This window comes from Boleophthalmus pectinirostris, unplaced genomic scaffold (genome assembly GCF_026225935.1).
Source record: "Boleophthalmus pectinirostris isolate CB_2022bp ecotype Guang Dong unplaced genomic scaffold, ASM2622593v1 HiC_scaffold_4, whole genome shotgun sequence".
Taxonomy (NCBI): domain Eukaryota; kingdom Metazoa; phylum Chordata; class Actinopteri; order Gobiiformes; family Gobiidae; genus Boleophthalmus; species Boleophthalmus pectinirostris.
In genome coordinates, this window is record NW_026571353.1 from 16,122,609 (window position 1) to 16,146,201 (window position 23,593).

The 23,593-nt window shown below is 40.6% G+C and overlaps 1 protein-coding gene and 1 pseudogene across 1 annotated transcript; both read left to right on the top strand.

Annotated features, from left to right (window-relative positions):
• Positions 1 to 1,402: 1,402 nt before the first annotated feature.
• On the top strand, positions 1,403 to 10,866 carry zbtb34 (zinc finger and BTB domain containing 34). Its single transcript, XM_020935448.2, has 2 exons — positions 1,403 to 1,559; positions 4,878 to 10,866. The coding sequence occupies exon 2, from the start codon at positions 4,907 to 4,909 to the stop codon at positions 6,413 to 6,415; it is 1,509 nt and encodes a 502-aa protein (XP_020791107.1). The 5' UTR covers positions 1,403 to 1,559; positions 4,878 to 4,906; the 3' UTR covers positions 6,416 to 10,866.
• Positions 10,867 to 18,690: 7,824 nt separating this feature from the next.
• LOC129411253 (WD repeat-containing protein 88-like) lies at positions 18,691 to 23,351 on the top strand (annotated as a pseudogene).
• Positions 23,352 to 23,593: the final 242 nt, after the last annotated feature.

Here is a 23,593-nt window from a genome sequence, read left to right on the forward strand (position 1 = left end):
GGCTCAAACAGTGGACCTCCTTATATCCTGCATTTGACACATGATATGAGCTCTTTGAACAAATAATTTTCTAAGTCTATGTATACAGTCTTATACAAAGCCAATGGTTGGAGGATTCTGCAATGTCATATGGGATTAAGCATATCAGAGGCCCAGGGCTGTACCACCTGGAGCCCCTATATGATCCCTACACCACCCCACTGCCGTCCCATTAGCTGAGCACCAAATCATTCCTGGTCGGGCCAGTGACACTGAGCCAACAAAGCCCCATTTCAGGACAGATTACAACTCCAACAGGACAGCCTTTGATTATGGTGTGTTTCAAATGTTATCAATACCATGATCATTCCTGCGGATCAGCAAAACCATCTCTAATCACCATACTGACTCTGCCTTCAGCAGTGCATAAATCTCCTGAAATACAAAGAGGCAGAGCCGAATTGCGGAGTGACTTGTTTAACAAGAACCACGTGCAATGACAAAGCGATTCTTTTCTCTGTACTGATCACCCACCTGCGCACAGATTAGGTCAGATATTCACCTGAGCTGCCAACCTGTCACTCAGGGAAAAACACAGCATGCATTCTTCCATCTACATTAGACACATGCATGCCCTCAGCAGGTGGCAGCAGACTGAACATTACTGTTCTATAGTAACAAGTAAATAGAATTAATTACAGGAAAATGTATGACAAGCATGCTGTGATGAATCATCAAAAAGAAAAGAATTACATTGCTTTAAGCTATATGAGAACATTTAAGAAGATCAAATGCTATTTAAATCTACATAGTAATATATAATCAATTCTGATAGGGGAACAAAAACAAAAAACTAACATTGTAAACGTTGAATATCATTTGGCTGATAGATTATTTAGGCCTATTAGTTTCTCTTGATTATAAAATTATTTAAATGAAACATCTCTCACCAGTTTAGACTCTGGCTCCCCCATGTGGTCATTTTAAGTTAATTGTCAAATTATTTGCCACATTTAATTTGCTTACCTTTCCCCCGCGACAGACCCATTTAAACATCTTAAAATGTACTTTTATTATATTCAAATAGCGTCACATGTAGTAGCTTGAGTTAGTGGTGGTGATTGTGGGGCAGTATTTTCAGTATTTGTAAAACAATCTTGATTCCCTCCTGATTTTTTTTTTTCTTTAAAGTGAAAATATTGCTTTAAATCGAAAAAAGTAGGCTAGCGTCAATCTGTGTTTTGAAATACATGAAGAGCTGAATAGCTGGTATCAACTTATCAGTATGACAGGGAGTTGTCCAACTATCCAAGCCAGATTTCTTTAGGTGTGCGCATGGTCCGTTGCGCGGTATATCGTACATTATGTCTTAGTACAACTGTGACATGAGCATGGGAGGGGCTGCTGCAAAACACCAGATAGAATGAATGCAAAGAGCCAAAAGAATACTTCCTGTTGATGCAAAAATTGCAGCAGCAGTTCTGTCTGACACATCTGGACTGGAGAGGGGGGGAGGCCTGGCGGCAGTGAGGCGATCTACTGAGGGGAATGGACTGCGTTTAACGATAACTTACAAGACGGTAAAACCAATTTTTTGTCTTTCCTGTCTGTGATTAGGTTAATCTATAAAATGTACAGTGAGGTTAGATGTGATGATAGCCGTTAAAACGATTAGCATACCACAAGCTACACCGAGCTTTCACGTTACAGCTTGGCGGTGCTAGCCACAGCACTTAGCAATCCAGGGGAGCTAATGCTAAAGTTGAGAAGCAACGAAGCGTTTTCATATGACAGGCGACACGGGGTCGCAAATCTGTCCAGAAACAGTGTCAAGACTTATTTCAAAGCAACAAACGCTGTTTTATGCGTATATTTATGAAGATCTGCGTCAATAACATCAACCACTGCGCCCAAGCTCACTGCAGTGCCTTGTCAGACATAGCTGATCACTTTCTGTTTTAAAACCTTGTTTTGTGCTAGCAGGCTTTGTGAAGGCTGTTTCGGCCCGTGAACTACCGGTCTTTTACTCTTTTAGTATCGCTTACAAAATAATAGTTAGTAATAAAGAATAATGTTCATTTTTAAAATGTATGCTTTACTTTATAGTAGACGTCCCGCCCAGTCACTGTTATTCAGAGCAAACTAACCAGATTGCCATAAAGTTTTGAAAGCAGCTCAGATTTGTTCCTTGGTGGATTTAGGCCAACTCCTCTCATTCCAAGGGTTTGTACAAGTTAAACAAACGTATTGAGCAGCTGGCATAAAACTAATAGCAATTTGTAATGTTCCAGTGGGTATTTGTTTTAATGCTTTTAAGATGTAATAAGAGTGTAATAACTGTCACCTGTAAGTTTTGTGCATTTGCAGGTTATTGTGGCACAGGGGGCAAAGTGCAGGGACACAGCAGGTTATTCAGTACACCTGAGTTGACTGGGGTCACCAGCAGTGGCTCTGAGCCATGGCTCAGTCACTGTCATTTTCAGGACAAGATATTATTACTAATACTAAATAACAATACCCCATTTCAGACTAACAGAATGACTTGTTTCATTAATAAAATTTAAATTTCAGTGCCACGTTGGAGAGAGCAGACCCAGAGCCCTGAAAGTACTGGGACCTATAAATGGGTGCCAGTGATTATCTTTAATATATGCTATTTATTATACATTAAATGGGATGAGACAAGTCTGATCATGTCTGCCCTATTCATCTGATTATTCAAATTACACCAGTGTCAGCTCATTTTTATTTGATATCCTTGAACATGGTTTTGAGTTTTGATAAAATATATGTGTCTACACATAGTCTACTCTGTAAGCCCAATGTATACATTACATTTGAAACATTTGTAAGATTTTTTTCTAATGCACATGACTGCAGACAAAGAGGAAACAAATTCATAGTTTGATTACAGTGGAATGTAAATGTGCTAATTCAAATTCAGTTCAAACACAAACAAACTTTCAGTAGTTAAAGTAGTACCTCTAAAGTGTTACTTTAAAAAAAATAAAACTTTTCTGTTGCATGTGACAATATGACCGCCAGTTGTCTGCATTTGAGAATAAAGGTTTATAGTTGAGTGAGTTATCGTTAACTCAAGAAACTCGTGCTACATGGCAAAAGAGGTGCATTCGGCCCTCATTATACTGTGTAATAAACTCTTTATAGAGTCTGCCGAGACTTTGATGGCACAAGGAACCTTATTTGTACTGTTTCATTTAAATACATTTATTGCAGGAAAATGTCACCCATCGCCTTTTCTTTTTTGTACATTATGACTTGATGATGCAAGATAATACAGGAAGCAAAAAACATTCTACAAATGTCATCTTATTTTTTAGGTTGTTTTAGATAATGGGGATCACCATGAAACACTGATTTAAGTCCTGTCACTGTACACTGCACACACCACAGACTGTCTATTTTTGTCTATGTTAAATTGTTCTTGCAACCATTGCTTGTTAAGCACTTCTCTCCTGGGTTATGTCTGCCCTATAAGCTGTTTTCAAACCAGGACTCTGCTGATGTCAAAGAAAGTACACGCAGTAGCTCGCTCACTTGTCATCCTTTTTTAAAAAGAAAATACCATTTAGGTCCCTTTTGCTCTAGAGCTGAACAAACAGTACTGTGATTATCTGATGCCAGTTGAAATTAGACTTGCTGTTAAAATGAACAATAGCTACATCTAATGACATGTGCAGGGGCATTAACATTTGAGAGAAGTATAAATATAAATCAGAAACTGATACAAGATCAAATGCATTTCAGAACATGATTCCATTGCAATTGGTCTGTTGATTTGTCACCACCTACATTCTCCTAGACCTAGTAAGCTGCATGTAAGAAAGTGAACTTAAGATTCATTTTACACAGATGGATCAAGCATGTGACCTAAGCCAGTGTGCATCTCCACTACTGAGCATACATTCTTTGGACTCTCTTCAACTTGGCTCTTTTCCTTCTGCCGTTGGCAGTCATTACTGATATGTCAGAGTTAAGAACGTACATAGTTTAAATATATGCTGTAGGAAAAAGTTTCTGTACTTTACTACAATTTTTTTTATTTTCCTATTTCCCAGCAAAACTAAATTTGATCATGTTTGTAGTACTGACAAAATTTGGGAACTGTTAAAACACATTCCTAAAGTAACTATTCAGTATACAAAAGATGCTGTGGATTTACCAGTAAGAGCCTAACTGATTAGAAGCTAGTACCCTTCAGGGTCTGCTGGGGACCCCTCAAAAGGGCTATTACACTTCACTTAGGACAGGAAACATTTTCGTACTACAACAATCTGCTTCAAAGCAAGCAGAGACTACATATGTAGTTGAACATGAGCAAGCAGGTTTTCAGTGATTTTCATTGTAAAATAAAGTACCACTGAGGGTAACCATTCTGCCTCCTGGGGTTTGGGAGTGGTTTGCGTTGGTGCAGAACACGTTTAGGTGATCAACTTCCAAACCAGATTTTCTACTTCCTGTGCCAAAAGTGATGTATACACGCCTTTGTGTCTTTGTGTATGTAACGCCAGCAAATAGTTTTTAAGTTTCATTTAGAATTTTCTTTGTTTGGTTCAGTGTGAAAAGTGAAATCACGAGGAACATCTTTTATTAAGCTTCCACTAAATGCAAACATAATTGTATTTTTCTAAACTTGATGTATACGTATTTGGTTTCTTATAAGATGCATAGCATATTCTCTTGTTTCAGTGTTTAATGACAATATAATGAGCAAGATAAAAAGGAAAGATGTATAATATAATATGATTTGTATAATATTCTTGATTGCCCTTGAAACAGCCAGCAGCTGTATCAAGGGCATTCCCATACATCTCCTGACTGTGCCAAGTAAATGCATCTGTACATTATGTTTACTAACTTAGTCTTTTTTCCCCCAGGCTTCAAACTGGAGAAATATCTTGAAGAAATGGACGACGGCAGCTACATCGAGTTTGATGTGCCGGAGTTCAGCAACACCGTTTTGAGCCAGCTCAACGAGCTGCGGCTGCAGGGCAAGCTGTGTGACATCATCGTCCACATCCAGGGCCAGCCCTTCCGCGCCCACAAGGCCGTGCTGGCCGCCAGCTCGCCATACTTCCGAGACCACTCTGCCCTCAGCACCATGAGTGGCCTCTCTATCTCGGTCATCAAAAGTCCTGAGGTGTTCGAGCAGCTCCTGGCCTTCTGCTACACAGGCCATATGTCCCTGCAGCTCAAAGATATCATCAGCTTCCTCACTGCTGCCAGTTTTCTGCAGATGCAAGCCATAATAGACAAATGCACCCAAATACTGGAGAGCATCCACTCCAAGATCAGCCTCCCTGTGGGCAGTCCAGAGAAAGAGGAGAGTGGCCACAATGGGGTCAGTGATAGTGACCTCTTTATAAACCCCACCCAGATCTCCCCCCCTTACTACTCTCGCCAGTCTCAGGCAGCGCATGACTCACGCATAGAGCTGGCAGCCAAAGCCCTGAGCCGAGGGCGGCAGCCGCTGGAGGAGGGTCAGTCAGACCGGGGCAGCAGCGACAGTGTGTCAGAGCACGATGCACCCATAGAGGGTGACACTGAGCAGGTGGAACTGATTGGGAAGGATGGGCAGGTGACAGATGTGCATGTCAAAGTGGAGAGGACGGAGCGGCCCACGTACTCCGACAGTTCCTCTGCAGGAGACGATGGCTACCACACAGAGTTGGTGGATGGAGAGCAGGTGTTAGCTGTTAGTGTGGGCTCCTATGGACCTGTGCTCCAGCCTGCCGCCTACTCATACTCAGGGCTGTCCTCCCCGTGCTTTGTGAGCCTCAGCAGCACCAGTCCGTCTCGCTCCCTGCTCAGTGGGTTTAGAGGAGGTCGAGCACGGGGCAAGCGCCCTCTGGCCCTGCAGCCCTCTGTGCTGAGTCAGATCAGGCCAGCATCAGAGGATAGTGAGGCCACTTTGGGAGCTGTCACTTTAGAGAACGACGTAAGAGAGAGAAGCCGTCCCACCCAGTGGTACCCTTATAATGAGAGACTCATTTGCATCTACTGTGGTAAGACGTTCAATCAAAAGGGCAGTCTGGACCGCCACATGCGCCTGCACATGGGAATCACCCCGTTTGTTTGTAAATTCTGTGGCAAGAAGTACACAAGAAAAGACCAGCTGGAGTACCACATCCGCGGCCACACAGACAACAAGCCTTTTCACTGTCAGATCTGTGGGAAGTGTTTCCCTTTCCAGGGCACCCTCAACCAGCACCTGAGGAAGAAGCACATGGGCGCGTCGGAGAGTAACCACCTGGACTCTCCGGAGAGGAGCGAGGTGGGCGTTAGGCCCTGTGACCCCGCCCACACCCCTGAGGCCTTTGAGTCGCACTACGCTGAGGAAGCTCCAGCAGACGACATGGAGGAGAGCTCCAAGTGTAGTCCAGAAGAGTCCCATGCCTCCAGATGTGACTTCTGAGGCCTGCTTCAGCTTCAGGAAGCTTTAGAAATATTCCTCTTTTGGAATCTGCCCCTCCCTGAGGGCTCAGGCAGTTTTGTGAATGGGTGCTTTATAGAATTCAGATTCTTTCAAGCAAAGGGAGTAACAAGTTAATATTTTTGAAAAGGCCTCAATAATCAAGGTCCTCATATTGATTGATCTTTTTATCTTTCCATATTTTCTAAAACATATTTACAGAGTTATATCTAGGCATGTTGCAATAATTGATAATGTGAAAGCTCTGGTAAGATGCTTGTCATATCACCTTTTTACCTGACCTGTTTTTGCACATGTGGCCAGAGGGGGTCACTAACTCACAAGGAATGATTTTCTGCCAGTGCAAAGCTTCGTGTGAATATCCGCTCAATACCTCATGAATCAACTACATACTCATAATAGACAGTATTTAAACTACACTCACACAGGTTCTACCTCATAGCCCAGAACCTACAGGCACAAATCTGTTCACTTTTGCTCCGTTAGTCTCTCTTTGTACAGTTGTCTTGCCAAACCCTGTAATATTCAGCCAACACAAAGCCTTGAAACTTAGGAGAAATATTCCTTGCTGATTGTATAATTTTTTTTTTATGTTGCTCAGCCAGGTTAAGAGTAGATTAAGAAGGTGCTATGCTATGAGTGCGTTTAAATAGACAGCTTAAAAGTGCATTTGCTTTTTTGAAAAAGTATAGCAACATAGGCTCAGAAGAATGTACAGAGTTGCTGTTTTCCATGCAGAACACACAAGCTGTTATCATTCATCACTACTGCAGTTTGTCAGTTGGCTAGAGCTTGGCCCAGCAAAGTGCCGTTATCTGTAATGGGTACATGTAGTCCATGCAGAAGACTCCATTCTTTTGAGGGTTCTATTCTCTACGGCTGTATGTCACATATTTTAGTCCTGAATTTAGGAGGCTTAGATTGAGATTCATTCAGATGTTACTATTTCAATTTCCAAATTCTGGATTTCACTTTCAATTTCTATCATGATATTTTTCATCTAAACATGAAGGTCACTTTTGTCCAACCAAGTGATTATTACTACTCTCTTATACAAGCTTAAATTCAATGTAGTTGAGACCCGCGGACTAAATCTGTTCCAGCACAGCAACAATATTCTGCTCTTAATAATATGCAAATAGTGTGAACAAGGAATTTCAGCCATTTTAAATATTTTTGCTTCCATTTTTAAAAATGCTATCTTAGGTTTGTCTTGAATGCCCTTTCTTTACTGGAGATTTGTGCTCATGTTTGTATCATTGTTTGTGCAAAAGCCCAAACACAAAGCTGCGACAAATAATAACACAGGTGTTGGCGAGATCGTGATCCAAAGGACTGATGTACTTTGCAGCATTAGTTATGAGGAGGAGAATAGTTTTAGTGATTACATTTTCTATTGGTGATGTGATGTCTGTGAGATCTCAAGACAGCAGTCCATCTGCTGTAATACGAGCATAATGTCAGTACGGAGCATTGTGAAATGGTCAGCTTCAAATTGACCTCACTAAACTCATACAGTTATGTTATATTCCTTTGGAAGTAAGGGTCAGAAACTAGTACAGAACTATTTTAAATTCATGATCTCACTATTTTATCTATTTAGTGTGATTGTTACAAGGCACTTAAATCTTGTTGCAGAGTTTGTCCTGGGTAGTTTTCTTTTCTGTCTTCTCACTATTTCACAGGTGTGTTGCTTTTGTGTAGGCCTCTATCATATACATTAGATTAAGAGCCTTATGGCCAGTGCTGAATCAGTTTTGTTGATTTAATTTGACATTTGTACTTTACATTTCTATTTTTGCGGTTGTGGAAGAAATTTAGTTGTGATGCTTTTTTTCTTTTGTTATATTTGCAGTAAATTTTTCACTGAATGTGCAGCCAATGGCTTCACCCAGGAAACCAAATGTATATGGATCTTGTGCAAGTGTAGCTAGCTTTTCATTACTTTTCATACCTTCTTCAAAAAAAAAACTTCCTGGACTGCACAGTACTTTTACATATATATTATGTGAGTTCTATAACTGTCAGTTACAGGCTTGCATTGTCAAATCCCAAATGATGATGATTCCTGCCCCCATGTACAGACTAAAATGTACACCTAGCAATGTTCTTAGTTTTTACAAATTGATCAGTGTGCCAAAAGTTCTCACCAAAGAATGAGGGGTGAAACAACCTCAACTGTATTTGCATCATTTGATGCATCAGAAGAATGAGATTAATGTTAGCAAAGGAATGTATGTTTGGCTCAAAACAATCAATTTTATAAAATAAAAGTACCCCAGCCATTGGGCTGCAGTCATCAGTTAAACCATTCAGTAAGCCATAAAATGTAAATGTAAGGAGTGTGCAATATGTATTTTAAAAACATCAGACAAAAATTACACAGAAGTGGCATCTTACACTTAGTGCCTTGCCACAAGCTTTATTATGGCACTTACATGTTGTGCCTCATTCCTTTTGAAGTTGTTGATTTGAGATGACAAGAAAACAAACATAATATTGTATGTAGTGATATAAAACAGAATAATTTTTTTATGATTTTCATCTCATGCCCATTTAATTTTTGTAGATTTGAGTGGCAGATCAAAATTTATGATGAAAGGGTTTGATAGTAGATCAAATGAGGCAGACCTATTTCCCCCAGCTGTTTGCTGTTGGACTACTGTATTCTCTTGAAGACAATCTTAGTAGTGTACTGTAGATTTAGGCCTGTGAATTGAGGAAGACGATGCATGACAAATTGACTCATTTTCCTTGGTACAAAGAAATAGCTGCCCTAGAAGTCCTAGAATAGAATGCTGGATGCTAACATAATTTTTCATACTGTAGACAAATTGCACATTTCAACAACATTGTACAAATTTGCCTTTATTTTATTTTTTTTAATCAATGCCATTGATTGTGCACTTATTATTTTTTAATACTGTTTGATGCCATTGAGAAGGTGCATTCTTAGCTTTTTATTCTCCCCAATTGCCTCGATCACTTTATTAGAGACCTTTACATGAAACGGTTCTAGACTAGTCAGGTGGATGAAATCATACAAATTCATTTACTGTATTTTAAGGGGGACTGTCGATGCTTTTTTTTGTGAACTATAGTTACTTATATCACATATAGTTGCTACTTAATGTAAAGCTGAAATACAATCTTGGTTACACTCTTCTGACATGAACGGGCGGTGCTTAATGGGCCACAAGTAATCAAAAAGTGTTTACAAAGGAAGGCTGTCAGACTACTTTTGACATAGCAGCTCGTCCTATTCCTTTTTATACCCGAACTTCAGGTAGTTTACGAACACTGATACAGGCTTACAAATAATCTCAAGTCTTCCATAGATTTTTTGTCAATTTCTGTCCACTGTGTATTGAAAAAAGCAATAACATTTGTAGAAAAATATGTATTTGGATCTTCAAGCGTCGTAAAATATTGGCGTGTCAATCAAAAATTCAGGGAGCTGAAGTAGGACAATTTGATGTGGATTAAGTTTAGTTTATGAAACTTTGGACAGGTTGACTTCTTTTAGATAAGAATCTTGGTTTCTTACCAAAAACTGGTATGTTTGCTAATGTTTGCTGACTTCCACAAGGCCAATTTGAGTAACTATGGTAGTCATTGAACTGCAATGCAAGAGCTTACCGTGTTAACTCCACGTTCAGAGTTGCACCTCCAGCTGTGTCAAGTAATGAAAGGGATTTAGGGCTGTTTAGCCACTGTTAGGAGTGGGCTAACTGTTGTTGTGCTTACTGTACATTCTTTGATCTCCATGGGCCTCCTTTGACTGAAATGCTGAGTTTTGAGGATCATGAAGGAAGACTGGAAAAATGCAGGTCCTCCTAATTCTCAAACCTGGCATTATAGCAGCTCTCATATCTATTTGGTGAAAAGCAAAAACAACTTAGTACTCAGGGTATATATAGTGTTAAAAGTGGTCTCATTGGATACACAGCATATCTTCTGTCCGTAGTACAAATGTGCACTTCTTCAGGTCGGGGAAACAATCCTCACTCAGTGGTTCCCAAACACTCTGCCTCAAGGTTTCAATGAGTCCATGTTTTCCACAGAGCTGGAGCCCAAGGGCCGCTGGAGGTCAGGAATGAAAAGCATGATGCTGCATTAGCCCCACTCCTGTTTAGTCCACTCTACACACAACCTCACAACCCAACTGTGAACCTCATAACTCTACTGTTTTGTACAACTATGAAGTAAATGAAGCTAGCTAGAGCTTAAGTTGTATCTATTGCCATTTATGAATTTATTTTATAGCATGAATTAAAAAGTATATTTATTCAAATTATATATTTTACTCATAATCATTCTGTGCTGCATTGTTTTGGTTCTTAAGCTTGTAAATTGCTTTTTTATCAAGCATTATAAAATGTCAATAGACAAACGCGCTTGTTTGTAAAATAAAGATGCTGATTTGGCTCTTATTTGTGTCTTGTTTTGTATTTCTTTATTGTTGGCAAAGCTGCATACCTGCTTTTGAAATGACTGAGTCTGTTAGACCTATAAAAAGTAAAAATTGCCCATGCCTACAACTGTCGCTTTAAAGTCTGAGTACGTTTTATAGGGAATGAAAACTAATTGAATCTTTCGTCATCTTTCCAGGTTTAAATACGGCTTGCTCTGTCTCATTGTTCTGTGGCATTATTTGTTATATTCTGTACAAAAATGGCCATTCTTTGTGGTACAGTTCGTTTATTTTGGATACGCATGGTGGCACTATTGCATCACTACATGTACCCACCAGGGGGAGGTATAGAGAATCAAATCGGATCTAGTTTACTTGTTACACAATTTGCTGCAGAATTAACATTTACCTCATTTTCATTTCACTTTCGCCAGTGTCATAATTTAGGTCACTGTTTATGTTCTAACTCTGAGTTGTATAATTAATGTAAAGGGAGAAAAACTGTTTTGCCCACAATAATGATTGAAATAATCCACAAGAGGTCACTATGTATCCATTGCTACGCATGCATGTGGATTGCCTTCAGAAGGTCTTTTTTTCTTGATAAAATGCTTTACAAACCGGATAAATTGTAGTTTTTTTAAAACTCTGATATATAAATTATTCTCATGTTGATATTTAGCCTTTCTAATTACTTAATGTAATAAACCCAAAAGAAACGTGTCCGCTTATTGAGAGAGCCTGGTCTGCTGCCTCGAAGAAAACTCAAGGTCAGATTTAAAATTAGTCTGTCTTTCATGACCTAGAATAGATTATTAGTTATAGCTATCCTTTTACGACCCTAGACTTGCTCAACATGTTGTTCGTTTCATGATTTGACATAAGGGTTTCTTCCATTATAGGCCGCATATTAAAACTACTATGCAACGCGGAATGAAGGCCACAGCCTGTGGTCATTGCACTAGGGGGTTATGTTCTCCCTAAATTCTTAATATGACGAGCATATGAAAATATGGAGACTAAACAAACACACAACCCTCTGGTTTTCATCACCAATGATGTCAAAATGAATATATGCGTGTCAGTGGCGGCTGGTCTATAGAGGGCGCAAGTGCGCCGCACCCCTTACTTGACCTAGATTAAAAAAAAAAAAAAAAAAAGTCGTTATTTTGTATGATATGTTTAATATTTTGTTTAAAATTGAACGTGTACCCTATGGAAGCCCATTTCCGCCAAAATTAAAAGGCAAGGCAAGGCAAGGCAAGGCAAGGCAAGTTTATTTGTATAGCACAATTCGTACACAAAGTAATTCAAAGTGCTTTACAAAATAAGAAATACATTAAAATCATAATAAAAACAAAGCCCCACAGAAAGTCATAATTATGATTTTTTAAGTCATAATTACGAGTTTTAAACTCATAATGAGGAGTTTTCGAAGTTGACTCTGAACAAGCATGTGGGTTTCTGGGTTTGTGAGACCATTTTCCTGTAGAAGCCATATGAACCCACTACAAGTAAAAATGTGTAGTTTTTTGTTTTTGTTTTGTTTGTTTGTTTTACTAATTCACTTCACACTGTATCTAAATGATCTGCTATGTGCTCATATTTTCGTCACTGAGCCAAAATACCCAAAGTACCCAAAGTAGCCTGTGCCAAGTGCCCAGCAAAAGCTCATCCATTCCCGGCCAGGAGACCGGGTGCACTGCAGAGCCAAAGGTGCTTCATCCCCCGTTTGGACTAAACCATACTATGAACAGTAACGTAAATGGACCCTTTGCACCTACTCATTCATGTGGGATTTGTGTGGATAGCGCTCTCTTTCATTCACAAATTAATGAGGAAATGGAGCTATGTGCAGATGTCCTGAACATGTGGAGGATGGCCTCTCCAGGAAAATGACTGTGTGCTTCCATGACAAGGGCAGATTCAGAGTCAACTTTAAATCTCATAATTATGACTTTAAAACTTGTAATTATGAGTTTTAAACTGATAATGAGTTTTAATTAAATTATGACAGGACAGATACTGGTAACTACCTCTTCAGAATTCAACAGTGACTGCCCACACCACTGGTTCCGGAAATTTCCCATTTTCCCCATAGACTAGGGTGACCAGACGTCCCTATTTACCTGGGACAGTCCCATTTTTGAACCCTGTATCCTGTCCTATCAGACTTATAGAAAACCAGTGATTTGTCCCAGTTTTATACAAGAAATGTCCCAGGTGTTCCTATTTTTGACCAATTTGATCTAAACCAGGTCTACACCAGGACTAAACTAAGATTAAACCAGGACTACATCAGGTTTAAACCAGGACTAAAACAGGACTATCACAATATTTGACTAATCTGATTCTCACCAACAGTAAAGAGGACCATAAATTGTCATTTGTTTTGCCAAAATACAGAAAACCATATTTGTGAATGACCATAAAGCACAAAAAAAAGTCCCTCAGATTATGACTAACACAAGAATGCACAATATTACACGCTCTTTGGACAGTTTTATTTATACCAACCATCCCAACCTGGGTGTGTCCCAGTTTGGAATTTTGAAAATCTGGTCACCCTACCATAGACATTCAGAAAAAAAAAAATCTGTATTAAAAGTTTGAAATCTCAGTCTCTTATCAGCTATGTGATGACCAATGAATGTTAACTACGTGGTGAGTTAACATATTAACTTAATCCCAGAAAAAAATGGATGAATGTGTGAATATTGCTATCCTTTTATCTGTAGCGGCTTGTTGACCAACCTTAGAGCCGCTTGGGAAGATCAGAGTAGGTCCTGGGGTCGTAGTTTGTGACGCGCGCATGAAGGCTATTGCAAACTAATACGCTCAGATCCAGAATGCATTTTGTATATTATTTAACGGACATACAGCTATCCCAGCGCAGAGAAGAAGATGGACAGAATAAAGGGTGAGTATAGTGAGTATAGAAAAGGAGTGGTGGTCAACAAAAATTATGGCTACCCAGCCCTGACCCTCAGTCAAAACTGGGTAACAGGTAAGTGCACACTTAAATCCTTCCACAGGCACACATGCACGTGCACCTGCCCATGTGAGCCCTGCTCCCTCTGCACCAGAGCAATACACCCACACCCTGAACCACAACATGCACCAGTCCTGTCTCCTACACACCAGCCCCTGAATTATTAGGTCCCACATAATAACTCACATTCAAGATGTCTAGGAGACAGTAAGTCAGCAGCATCCTTATATTGCCTCCTCCGATTCCAACAACAGACACACTTATGGATATAGGACGATCCAAACAGTTACTTTTAGTTTTGGTGCACACTTGACGGACAAATCCCTTTCGATCCAGATAGGTTTGCACCACACGTCCCATAATCCATGAATTCCTAGGTGCAGTACTGTCCATTAATAGAACCAGATCCCCTGGGACGAGGTTCCTCCTCACTCCAGTCCATCTCTGTCGCTCCTGTAGCAAGGGCAGATACTCCTTTATCCAGCGCTTCCAAAACAAATCAGATATGTACTGTACTTGTCTCCATCTCCTTTGTGCGTACAGGTCTGCTGCCCTGAACTCTCCAGGTGGCATTGTGGGCTGGCCAGCAGCAACAGATGATTCCAGGTCATTTGGATCTGTGGATGCCTTGGTGATGGGCCGACTGTTAATAATGGCCTCCACTTCACAGAGCACTGTGTGAAGGCCCTCCTCATCTAGGTGCTGCACTTTGAGGATAGAATTCAGGACCTTCCTCACAGACCTTATCAGCCTCTCCCACAGTCCTCCATGGTGGGACCCAGCAGGAGGGTTGAACGACCACTTGATACCCTTTTGGAGTAACATGTTGTGCACCTGTGACTGATTCCACTGTTCTATGGCTGTTTTTAGTTCACATTCTGCTCCTATAAAGTTTGTCCCATTGTCAGAGCGCAGCTCACGGACCTGTCCTCTTCTTGCTATGAAGCGCCTCAGAGCATTCATGAAGGAGTCAGTATCCAATGAAGGTGCCACCTCAATGTGAATAGCTCTCAGTGCAAGGCAGGTAAATATGACACCGTACCGTTTCACTAAACTCCTTCTGCTCCTCACTTCAAAAGGCCCAAAATAGTCAACTCCAACTCTGGTAAATGGACGCTCATTCGGCTTGAGTCGTTCTGTGGGCAAGTCTGCCATCTGCTGGCACACCGGGGTAGCATTGAGTCTCCTGCAGATGACACATTTGGACAGGACACTCCTTATAGCAGTGCTGACTCCAATGATCCAGTATTTTTCCCAAGTTTAGATAACATATGGTTGCGGCCTCCGTGTCCCACTTCCTGATGTATTTTCCTCAGGAGCAGAGTAGAAATATGAAGATCTCTGGCCAGTATAATGGGATGCTTGGACTCTAGGGGCAATGAAGGTTTGCTTAGACGTCCACCCACACGTAAAATACCATTTTCCAGTTTTGGACACAACTTGTACAGCTTACTGGTTTTCTTGACATTTTGGAGCTCCTCGGGATAACTTTTCTTCTGACAAAACTGAATTATTGCCACCTCAGCCTTGTCAATGATCTCCACTGTGAGACTCCTTTGGACAGCTGTACCTTTAAATATATACATCTCCATGTTCAAGCTCTGCTGTTCTGCGCCTTCACGGTGAGTCAGGGACAATTCTTTTCTCTTCCTACAGCAGAACCACAACCATTGTTTATATTTCAGCCACCACGCCACGGCGGTCTTCAGCCAGACCCATGAGGAGTAATGATGGATCAGTTGAATAATAAGATCTCCTCCTGTCTGCACTGTGTTCACTATTATGGCCCTTTTCAGCTCTGGATCATCCTGAGAAAGCTGTTCCACTGGCTCAAGATTCACAGGCCACTGTGTTTCTGGCTGGTGAAGGAATGGAGGACCTGACAGCCACAGTGTGTCCTTCAGAAACATCTCCACCTTGACACCTCTGGAGGCTGCATCCGCTGGATTTGAAGCCGCATATCCACATACCTCCACTGCCCTGGCTGAGATGATTTCAGTATCTCAGACTCGATTGGCCACAAACACCTTAAATCTGGACGTTTCATTTTTGATGTACTTAAGCACAGAGGCACTATCAGTCCAGAACACAGAGTCTTGCAGGTTCATATGTAGCTCTTTCCTCCACAAGACATCCATGCGACTGGCCGTTGTTGCAGCAATGAGCTCCATTCTGGGGATAGTCACTGTTTTCAGGGGGGTTACCTGAGCTTTTCCCATGACGAAAGCACTATGCCTTTGGAGGAATTGGTTCTGTTGGAGCAGGTAAGTGACAGTGCCATAGCGCTCTTCACTGGCATCACAAAAACTGTGTAATTGAGCTATAACAACATCTCTAAACTCTGCTGGTTTTAGACATCTGCTCATTTCAAAGTTGTCCAGCAGGTGAAGCCCTTGCAACCACTTCAGCCACTCTTTGGAGACTGTTTCTGGTATTTCCACATCCCATCCAATTCCTCTTCTGCACAATTCTCTCAAAATCTTCTTTGCTTTCAGGACAAGTGGACTAAGCATTCCCAGAGGGTCATAAATAGAACTGACTGTAGAAAGAATTCCTTTGCGAGTGAGTTTTCGGTTTTTCAGCACGATTTTGAATTTAAATGTGTCTGACCTGATACACCACTCCACACCCAGCACTCGCTCAATGGGCAAAAACTCCCTCTCCAAATCCCACAACTTCACTCCTTTTGCTCTGTGTGTTTCTGGGACAGCCTGGAGGACTGCAGGTCTGTTACTGAGCCACTTAGTCAAGCAGAAGCCTCCTTCAGCACAGAGAGAGACGAGCTCGTGGCACAATGTTAGTGCCTCCTCTGTGGCCACTGACACCAGGCAGTCATCTACGTAGAAGCAGTTCCATATTTTATCCACTGTCTCCTCCATACACTCATGCCCATAATCCTCTGCACACCTCCTGAGAGCATAATTAGCACATCTTGGGGACGATGTAGCTCCAAAAAGATGCACCCTCATCCTGAATTCACATGGGGCTTGACCCAGGTCCCCTTGTGGCCACCAGAGGAAACGCAAAAAATCTGCATCTTCTGGGGGCACCCGGACTTGATGAAACATAGCTTCTATATCAGCCATGATGACCACAGGCTCTTTCCTGAACCGAGTGACCATTCCAATCAGTGAACTGGTGAGGTCAGGGCCTTGCAACAGTTGCTCATTCAGAGATTCTCCTTTGTAACTGGCGCCACAATCAAACACGACTCTGAGTGTTCCTTTGACAGGGTGGTGGACACCATGGTGCGGGATGTACCAAACCCTGCCGTCACTCCGGTCCAACTCATTCTCAGGCACTCTTTCTGCATAGCCCTTACTGAAGAGGTCATTAATGAAGGTGTTATACTCCTCGTGAAACTGGGGATCTCTTTGGAGCCTCCTCTTCAGGTGGTGTAGACGATGTTCCACCACTTTCTTGTTATTTGGCATTTTAACATCTGGATGTTTTAAAGGTAAGGAGACCTGATAGTGACCGTCAAGATGTTTGGCTGACTTTGTGACCAAATCCATAAATCTCAGGTCCTCTCTGGACAGACCAACCTGTTCCTCCACAGCAGACTCTGGAAAGTCCATCTTAAACTGCTTTTGCCACAGTTCATCCAAATTCACAATGGCGACTCTATTCACAGTCACTGGCTGCTCACAGCAAGTGGCTTTCACACAGTTTCCCATCAGTGGTCCATTCACTGTCCACCCCAGCACTGTCCTTATTGCATAAGGTCCATTTCTCTCACTTCGGATGACTTCCAGAGGTTCCATGGCTTTTGGGACATTGGTCCCAATCAGCAACTCAATCTCAGCCTCAGTCTGTGGTAAAGAGAGATGTTTCAAATTACAATTTTGCTCACAATGGTTTAATGGAAAATTTTGTTGATTTGTTTCCAGCTGTGTTGTTTTTGAGCTCTCACCCATTTCCACTCTTTGACTCTTTCCTTGAATGTGTCGCTGTAAACCATAATTGTAGAAAACCAATCATTTTGTTTTGCAACTTCATTTTCTGGGAGTAAAGGAAGCAGCTCGTTGTGCATTTCAGTGGCCTTTTTGCACAGTGCATTCGCGTTGTCCAGGAGTGCAGGGATTTCGGAAACATATTCTTTTGATTTCATTTGTGGTTTGATTTGCTGTGTAAGGGCCTTTAGTTTATTCACGACACTTTGCAGCTCACGCTGGAGCCTTTCCACCTTATTTTCCACTGCTTTTGCGCTCAATTTAATTTCCCTTTTTCAGTTTGCTTTTCCATTTTTGAACATTCAACTGACACATTTATTTGACTCATTTTCTTGTACTTTTATTTCATGTAGATAAATACAGATTTCATCCAAAAACACATTCAAGTTTCATCCATAAACGTTACATTTAAAATTCAATGATAGCGCAAGTTCAATTCAACAATCTTTAGGCTTTTTGGGCGAAAAAAGAAAGTGAAACACCATCAATGCGTGGTTACACGTACATCCATTCATTAAATCATGGTTACGCACATCAAAGCGTAAATGAAGCGTATCCTTTATCCACAAACAAACAGGATTGGGCCTACCTGTTTCCAGGTGAATGAATGGCGTGGCGGATGTGGCACTTAGCTGCAGCAGCTCCTTTGTTCTTCGGCTAACATTTGTAACATTTGTCGCTTGTGCGCGGCGTGGTGATTTTCATTCAGTGCCTTTTTTGTTGACAAAATGTAGCGACTTGTTGACCAACCTTAGAGCCGCTCGGGAAGATCAGAGTGGGTCCTGGGGTCGTAGTTTGCGACGCGCGTATGAAGGCTATTGCAAACTAATACGCTCGGATCCAGAATGCATTTTGTATATTATTTAATACATACAGCTATCCCAGCGCAGAGAAGAAGATGGACAGAATACAGGGTGAGTATAGTGAGTATAGAAAAGGAGTGGTGGTCAACAAAAATTACGGCTACCCAGCCCTGACCCTCAGTCAAAACTGGGTAACAGGTAAGTGCACACTTAAATCCTTCCACAGGCACACATGCACGCGCACCTTCCCACGTGAGCCCCGCCCCCTCTGCACCAGAGCAATACACCCACACCCTGAACCACAACATGCACCAGTCCTGTCTCCTACATTATCTATTATCCTTTTAATGGTAAATGAAGGTGTAGTTGTCAGTAACTAAAACAAACCAAGAAGGAGACCATGTCAAGATCTTGATACCTGAAAATGTTTTGGTCATGTTTTTTTTTTTTAATCTGAATTGTACATTATTCTTGCAATTTCAGAATAAAATCTGTTGGGTCCCTGACCATTTTACATCCAATCTCCTCCATGACTGACATAAATACCGTAAATATTTTCTCTCTCTCATTCCCAGTGGAAGTGTCATCAGCCTGGCCTCCTCACCTCCTGCTCCTCCTCGGCTGATGGGAGACTCCTGGTTTGTGCCTCGGTTCCTCAGAACAGCGTTTACATCAGTGATGCCACCAGTGGTCAGACTGTGTCATATTGTTCACGTATAATCCTATCTACATGAAAAAATCACACTGTGCTGGTACATTTTTAATAAAGGCAAATGTGAAGTGGGACATGATGTGACTTTAAAAGAGAAATTGAGGTTTGTTTCAGAATATCATAAAATGTGAAAAATCAAATGTGTTTTGGAAAATGCAAATTATTCATCTGTATGTAAGTAACATCAGAGCCTGATCAGACAACAACTGTATGTTATTTGTTTATTTAAAGCAATACAGTGTAATTTATTTATTTAAAAAAAATTATTTTACTTTATTGTAAAGTTCAAACAATACTTTGGAACATTTCCAGATACGATACCTACTGTACTCTGAAACATAAGTTATTTAAGGTATTTTAAGGTACACTTTATTAGGAAATGTTATCCAGCACAATACAGATTCCATCAGGTGGAGGCCTGTTGAGAGGTTTTTGAATAAATTGTTTTGACCTGTTTCTGTATACATTTCTTAGGTTATTATAAAACCACAATATCTCGCTGCCAGTTCAACCCAGAGAGCAAACGCATCGTCAGCGTCTCTGCTGACCGGTGCATCAAACTGTGGGACCCGCACAGTCACAAGACCACCGTGTCCATCGACAGGTGATATACTGTGGAACATTCTAGACAAAGCAATAATATTTCCATGGAGACAAGCAGGTGGTGGAGCATGTACTAGAAATATTACGCAGTGCACCTCAAACCTAGAATTACACACCATCACCTGACTCTGCTCTTAGGTCTTTCAGTCTGTGTTGAATTAGTTGTTTCATACAGTTTTGTTCTTCCTTCATCAATAACCACTCCAAAGCCATCTTAGACTGCTGCTTCTCCTCAGACAGTCACTTCCTGTGCAGTGCATCATGGGACAAGACCCTGAAGCTGTGGAACCTGCAGTCAGGGGGCTTCAGGAGTCACGGGGGGGATGTCTCTTCAGAGAAGACATGAAGGCAGCGTCAGCTCCTGTCGCTTCTCCAACGACCGTCAGAATCAAAGAGGGTTCTACTGGCATTAAAAATATACTTTATAAACATGATTGGTTTTGTACTAGTTTAAGCAATATTACATAATTTTTACTTTGTCAGTTTGATGGGAAAAAAATCACTTTTACAAATATAGTATATATTGTGTTCTTAGTAGTAATAAGCTTCAGCAGCCTTCCTACTAAAAAAATGTGTTCCGCTATTCCTGGTTTAGCCTTGTTTTGTTTCTGGTTTTGTCCTGGTTTGTTCCTGGTTTGGTCCTGGTTCTGGTCTTGGGGTTAGTCCTGGTTCTGGTCCAGGTTTAATCATGGGCTAATTATTTTAATACTAATTGTGTTTGTATAGGTGCCCTCCTCGTGTCTAGTGCATTTGATAAAACAGTGTCTCTGTGGGACATGACCTCCCTCAGTCAGACCCTCTCACTGAAGGTGAACTTTAAATACTCCAGCACTGTCCGAGTTTGCAAATGTTTATGTTCCTCAGTAATTATTCTACTCAGTTTAAATCTAATTCTATTTAGGGCCACAGTGATTGGGTTACAGATGTGTGTATCAGCGCTGAGAGGAAGCTGGTTATCTCTGTCTCAAAGGTAATTGCTGTTTTTAATTAGAACACACACACACACACACACACACACACATTATATATATATATATATATATATATATATATATATATATATATATATATATATATATATATATATATATATATATATATATATATATATATATATATGTACAGTGTTGGGGAGTAACAGATTACATGTACCGGAGTTACGTAATCAGAGTACAAATTATGAGTAACTGTATTCGGTTACAGTTACTGTTTCAGTTTATGGTAACTGGATTACAGTTACTTTGTTGAAATAAATGGATTACATGGTGTTATTTTCCTGTTTTCTCATTTTGGGCTAAACCAGGACTAAACCAGAACCAAAACCAGGACGAAACCAGGGCAATATGACACTAACAGTAGGGTGAACATAATTTAAGGTGATCTCATATAAAAATTATTTCTCTATCAATAATATTTTTAATATAGTTAAGTCTGGACTTTTTATTGTCTTTCAGCAGATAAAACTTCTTATGTTAAGATCCTAGTCTTTACTTCGCTACAGTAAAACAAAAGTGTTCATGGAGGTTTGGGCTCAACAGACAATTTGAAGAGAACAAACATGAATTTTCAGGATGTGGTCGCTACTTTCATGTAGTTTTAAAAAGCACGACAATATCAAGTAATCCAAAGTAATCAGATTACGTTACTCACTTTACGTAAATTAATGGATTCCATTACAAACTACATTTTGAGGTATGTAATCTATAATCATTTTAAAAGTAACCTTCCCAACACTGTGTATGTATATATTAGGGGTGTCAAATTATCGCGTTAATTGCGATTAATTAATTACAGTCATATTTAGCGCGTTATGTTTTTTAATCGCGTTAATCTCATTTTTAATCTCTAACTTTAGTGTTTCTGTATGTGAGTTTCTTTATTATAAAACCTGTTTTTATGTGTTGTTGGGACAACAACAACACACACACACACAGAAACACATTTATACATTTTTTTTATTTCGGTAATTCCTCTCATTGCCGGAAACCTACACAAAACGCGCGCAGTAAGAGAGATATAAACGTCATATTCACGTTGGCGGCGTCAGTCGCACAATGGATGAGGTGGAAGAGCCAGTAGAACAGAACCAGCAGTGCTCAGGTAAAAACGCATTCCGTGTCTTGGAAATTATTCTCCCGACGTGAAATATAAAAGAAAATAACAAATATAATATCGCCAGAAAACAACCAGCATAGGCTCATGATGTCTGCACTACTGTCCTATAGTGACCTGCCACATGAGGGGACACGAACACAAACACACACAAACACACACAAACACAAACACACACAAACGTCATCGTCATTAACCTGAGAACGCGCGGACCACGTTTCCTTCCGTAGACACTGCGCGAACACCGCTGTCCTCCCGTGAGCCGCGTGTGGATCGTGTTTTCTCGCGTACGCTGTGCGCCTCTAAACCAGAACTAACACCAAGACTAAAACCAGGACTAAACCAGGACTAAAACCAGGACTAAAACCAGGACTAAACCAGGACTAAACCAGGACTAAACCAGGACTAAAACCAGAACTAAAACCAGAACTAAAACCAGGTCTAAACCAGGACTAAACCGGGACTAAACCAGAACTAACACCAGGACTAAAACCAGGATTAATCCATTCCAGGACTAAACTAGGACTAAAGTAGGACTAAAGCAGGTCTAAACCAGGTCTAAACCAGGACTAAAACCAGTGATCTCATATATAAAGCATTTCTCTATCAATAATATTTTTAATATGGTTAAGGAAAGACTGATCTTTTTATTGTCTTTAAGTAGACAAAAGTTATTATGCTCAGATTTCCTCGTCTTTGCTACTTTACAGCAAACAGTTTCTTATTCATGGAGACTTGGGCTAAACAGCCAAATTGGAGAGATTTGTTAAACAATAAATGACTTTATAAAGTCACTTTTTAAAATCTATATCAGTCTTTTGATCTGCCACAATAATGTAATAATGAATTTAAATGAAAATAAAAAATTGAAGGCTTTTCTCAGCAATTTTTAGGTGAGATTAAAATGAGATTAATTAGATTAATTAATTACAGATCATAATTAATTAATCTCTCAATTTTTTTAATCACATGACAGCACTAATTATACTATTATCAATATTACTACCACTAGTGCTGCTGTCCCCTCTTCTGCTACTTTCCAGCATGCTCTCTGATAGAAATTGTGTTAATTACTTCTAAGATAAGGTTTTAAATCTTTTTCTCTGTTTCATTGTGAAGAGTGTGGTAAACCGTTCCCTGTGTCCAGACTGCAGACTTCAGAGCTCCTCACCAAATGTGTTTTTAGTTGCCTCAAATCTCCCCAAGATACAGACCCCAGCCCTCTCCTCTAATGCTGCTTTGAGGACCAGCCCCCTCCTTCAATACCCCTGTGAGGGACCAGTCCCCTCCCCTAATGTCCCTGTGAGGGATCCTAACAGCCCCCTGTGAACCAACTCAACTCAAGCCACTATATTATTTGTCTGAACTCACAATATTAACTCCTGTTTCTGCAGAAGCATAAGAAGCACACGCTCCATGACAGAAATAAGACAGAGTCTGACCAAAGCTAATTCAGGCCTGAAGATTAAGCTGCACTTAAGGCCAGAGAGTGGTAGAACGACACCAAATGGGCTCAAAGTGTGACTTTTTTTTTTTTTTTTTTTAATGATCTGACTAAACGAGATGAGGCA